This window comes from Toxorhynchites rutilus, chromosome 1, assembly GCF_029784135.1.
Source record: "Toxorhynchites rutilus septentrionalis strain SRP chromosome 1, ASM2978413v1, whole genome shotgun sequence".
Lineage (NCBI taxonomy): Eukaryota > Metazoa > Arthropoda > Insecta > Diptera > Culicidae > Toxorhynchites > Toxorhynchites rutilus.
The window spans coordinates 55,471,659-55,476,399 of record NC_073744.1 but is presented as its reverse complement, the minus strand read 5'-3'; the positions used below and the strand labels follow the sequence as shown (position 1 = coordinate 55,476,399).

Here is a 4,741-nt window from a genome sequence, read left to right as displayed (position 1 = left end):
ATTTCGAATCAAAGCACGTTTTAACATTCAAATTACAGAGAAACTTTTTAGCGCATACTTAAACTTTATTTCACAATTAACGAACAATGGACATAATAGAGCTTTTATAACAAGACGAACTTAACAGAGTGCTTTATTCCTTACAACTGACAGACAAACTATAGGACGATGAGTACAATTATCTATTGGATCGTGCAGTGCTACCAGACGACAAGAAAAATCTCTAATTTTGAGGAAACACAGTCCTGAAATATTTCACAATCCAACATACCCGCCGCCTTGAACGATCAGTTTCAATAAACAATAATAAAAAACATTTACAATTGATGTGCTTTTAGACTTCGCTACAAATTTACAATTTATCTATCTAAATTAGAGGCATTCCGGTTGACTGGTAAGCCTATGCGTCCGTCCTGATCCAGATCTACTGATGAATCTGGTAGAAAGCAGATCTTGGAAGTGGGTCGAGTGATAACTCCGCGAGCCGTGCGAAGAGAGACGACTCTGATGATATAGTCCTTCCCAGGATGAACGTCCACAATACGTGCCAAGGACCATCGTGTAGGCGGCTGCAATTCATCCACTATGATGACCATTCTGCCGATCGAAATTCCATCGTTCCGTACTGAGCCTTTAGTGTCCTTTTGGAGCTCCTGAAGATACTCTGAACGCCAGTGACGCCAAAACCTTTGCACATGCATCTGAAGTTCTTGGAAGTGATCAAGCCGGTTAGCTGGAAGATGACGGAGATCTGGGTCGGGCAGGGCGGTTATTGTAGTGCCTATGAGGAAGTGCACCGGAGTTAAAGCTGCTAAATCGTTTGGGTCATCTGTCATCGGTAGTAGCGGTCGTGTATTCATAGATGCTTCGACTTGAGTCAAAATGGTACACATGTCCTCGAAAGACAGCTTGGAGCATCCTAACTGACGATAGAGATGTCTTTTCGCCACCTTGACCGCGGCCTCCCAGAGACCACCGAAGTGTGGTGCTTTAGGCGGTATTAAATGCCATGTGATGCCTTCTTCTGTGCAGGCAGATGATATTTCGCAGCTGTCATTTAGCATTTCGAATAGTTCGGATAATTCGTTTTTAGCTCCCTCGAAATTCTTCCCGTTGTCCGAGTGTATGTGTAGTGGACGACCACGACGAGATATGAAGCGACGGAGAGCGCATAGAAAGGCCTGGGTTGATAAATCGCTGGCGAGCTCGATGTGGACTGCCTTCGTAGCGAAACACACAAATATGCAAATATATGCTTTAGTCGGAGCTGCACGTTTATGTATCGGCTTCAAATATACGGGCCCTGCATAGTCGACGCCAGTTATGCTGAATGGACGACTCGGAGTGACTCTCGAAGTAGGCAGCTGTCCAATTTGCTGCTGGACAGGTACGAGGTTGAGGCGAGTGCAACGAAAACAGTTTCGCACAATATTTCGAACTAATCTGCGACCCTGTAGTGGCCAGAATTCTTCACGTATGGCGGTCAGCAGTAAACGCCCGCCGCCATGAAGTAGTTTTTGGTGGAAGTACTCTGCAATTGCTCGTGTAAAAGGATGAGGATTTGGTAGCAAGGCAGGATGTTTGGTTTGGTAGGGAAGCTGGGACAGATTCAATCGACCTCCCACTCTGAGTATTTTCTCTGGGTCTAAGAATGGACTCATTTTGCGAATATGTGAATGTTTTGATAATAATTTCTCTTTTTCCAGGTTTTTGATCTCTTCGCTGAATGCGTCTTTCTGAGCTAGGCGAATTAGAAATATTTTGGCTTTATTTAGCTGTTCAACAGTGAGTGTTTGGCAAACTGGAGGGCTATTAGTTAGCGACTGGGTTCTGGCTCTATCACGGACGTTATTGATGAAACGCATACAATATCCGATTACATGAATCATGCGTCTATACGATGACCAACGGAGAAACCACGGATTAACGGAAGGTGATGTTTGAACGGTAGCAACTACTGCTCGAATTTCCAACAGTTCTTCTGCGACGCCAGGCGGATTGGATATTGGCCAATTTCGTGATGAGAGCTGCAACCAACTTGGTCCACTTCTCCACATTTTGCTGTTGAGAAATTCTTCGACTGTCATACCACGGGACACTAGATCCGCTGGATTCTCGCAACCGGACACATGATTCCACTGAGAGCCGTGTGTGAAATGTTGAATCTCGGAAACTCTGTTTGCCACGAATGTTTTCCATACATTCGGTGGCGATCGTAACCATTGCAGTGTAACTGCAGAATCGGACCAGAAATATGATCCCGAAATGAAAAAAAAAAAGAAATATGATCCCGAATTTCCGGAGCTCGAAGCCGCCTTTCTGGAGCAAATTAGTCAGTTCATTCCGCAACTGGACTGCTGTCTCTATGGATTGGGCGCCGCCAATAAAATCGTCCACATAAAAACATTTTCGTACTGCAGGTGCGCCTATTGGAAACGATTCTTTCTCGTCGTCTGCCAATTGTTGCAGAGTGCGTGTAGCAAGATACGATGAAGGTGCTAAACCGTAAGTCACCGTTAGGAGTTCGTAAACTTCGATTGGAGTTTCTTGGGAAAAACGCCAGAAAATTCGTTGCAGCGGTGTATCGTTCGGATCCACAAGTACTTGCCTGTACATTTTTGCAACGTCGCCAACTAGAGCAATTGGAAAGATGCGAAATCGGAGAATTATGGTCAGAAGCTCATCCTGCACCACAGGACCCACGCAAAGAGCTTCGTTTAGAGAGAAGCCGGTAGAAGATTTCGCAGAGCCATCAAAGACAACTCTAACTTTTGTCGTGGTACTTCCTTCCTTAATTACGGGGTGGTGGGGTAAATAAAATGTTTGGGAGTTTTCATAATCGTCCACTCCGACCATTCGCATATGGCCGAGGGAGATGTACTCTTGTATGAATGAATGATATTCACTTTTCAGCTTTGGATTCCGTTCTAGCCTTTTCTCGAGTAATTGAAATCGCCGTAGGGCATTTGTCCTTGAGTCTCCGAGCATTATGTTGAAATCAGGCTTCCGTGGTAGGCGAACTATGTATCGCCCTTCAACGTTTCTTGTTGTAGTGGTTGCGTATGTTGTTTCACAATGTCTTTCCTCTATCGAAAAATTATCTTTCGTTTGTAACTCCTCGGTTTTCCAAAAACGCTCCAAAGAATCTTCCAATGATACCGTTGCTACTTCTACAACACTGCATGACAATGTTGCTTCATTTTTAGGGTGGACGGTGTGAGATGAGCCTGCTACAATCCACCCGAAAACACTATCGACCAGAATGGGTAAGTTACTTCGCAGTTGGATGCGATTAGCGGTTGGGAAGAATGAATAAAAATGTCTTGCACCTAGAACCATATCAATCGGCTGACTTTGATTGAACGTGGGATCGGCCAAAAATAAATCGCTCGGGATGGCCCAATCCGATATAGGAATGTTGTGGGCGGGAAGATTTGCAGTCACTTTATCCATCACCAAGAATGTGACACCGGTAGAGAAATCAATCTTTCTGGATTTGATATTAGCAAACACAGATCGGTTTACTACCTTAGCTAATTTTCCAGCTCCTTGAATTGTAACATTCACACTGTTTGAGCGTAGTCTTAGCCTTTGAGTTAATCGCTCAGATATCAAATTAGGCTGTGAAGCACTATCAAGGAGCGCGCGCGCTGGATGTTCATGTCCGTACGCATCTACGACATTTACTACTGCAGTGAGTAGGAACACATTTTCATATGGTTGTTGGACAGGTAAACTTATTTCTTGAGGTGAGTGGTTTTCGCTTTCGACGATTGTCGATTGTTGCGTGGGTGGTGTGGACACGTTATTTCGTGCAGGAGTAACAGGTAAATTTTGAATAGCGTTACCGTTCATGCGATGTTTGGCATTGTCGTTTGACGTGACATGAAGTAGAGTGTGATGTCGGCGATTGCAGTGTCTGCAATTGAAGTTGGATGGACAATTACGAGCCATATGATCATCTTTTAAGCAGTTAAGACAGAGACGCTTTAAGTTTACTAGTTGCTGTCTTTCAGACAATGAAAGCTTATTGAACCTTTGACATTTGATCAGCGGATGGTGCTGATTGCAAGCGGGACATTTTCCCTCCAAATTGGTTATCGATGAACAGGACGAAAGACGAAAGTGAGGCGTCTTTTTGGTCGAATGAATAGATGTACAAGAGCGTGGTGTTTCCACGTGATGGTTGACGGAAATCGATTCCAGCACTCTAATCCTACGTTGCAGGAAATCTATTAGGCAATTATAATTCGGTTCGTTCACAGTTGAAGCGTGGTCCTCCCATGCCTTCAATGGGTCGTTGTGCAGACGTGTGCACAGAAGGTGCTCGAGTATGGTACTCCAGCTGTCGGTTGGCTCTCCTAATTGGCGTAAAATTTTCGAATTCATCTACTAGCGCATGCAATGTCGCAGCGCATTCAGTCTTCATGGAAGGGATTTGCGCTTGCATGTGGCGTTTCTTCAAAAGGTAATCGTTCGCGTATCGCCCCTCGAGCGTTTGCCAAGCCAGAATATAGTTGGCAGAGCTGATAGCGATCGACTCTATTAATTGAGCCGCTTCTCCTTTAACTGCTGCTCGCAAGTAATGAAATTTTTGGATGTCTGGAACATCCGGGTTTGAATGAATGAGAGCCAGAAACGTATCATGAAATGTGAGCCACTGTTTGTAGTCACCGTCGAACTCAGGAAGAGAAATGGTAGGAAGTTTTATCCCAGAGAGAGTGGGATTAGCGTGGGAGGG

The 4,741-nt window shown here is 44.7% G+C and overlaps 1 protein-coding gene across 1 annotated transcript; it reads right to left on the bottom strand.

The window, feature by feature from the left end:
• Window positions 1-359: 359 nt before the first annotated feature.
• LOC129781212 (uncharacterized) lies at window positions 360-1,661 on the bottom strand. The gene has a single exon (XM_055789163.1). It carries the CDS (start codon window positions 1,659-1,661, stop codon window positions 360-362), a length of 1,302 nt encoding a protein of 433 aa, XP_055645138.1.
• Between the last annotated feature and the right edge of the window lie 3,080 nt (window positions 1,662-4,741).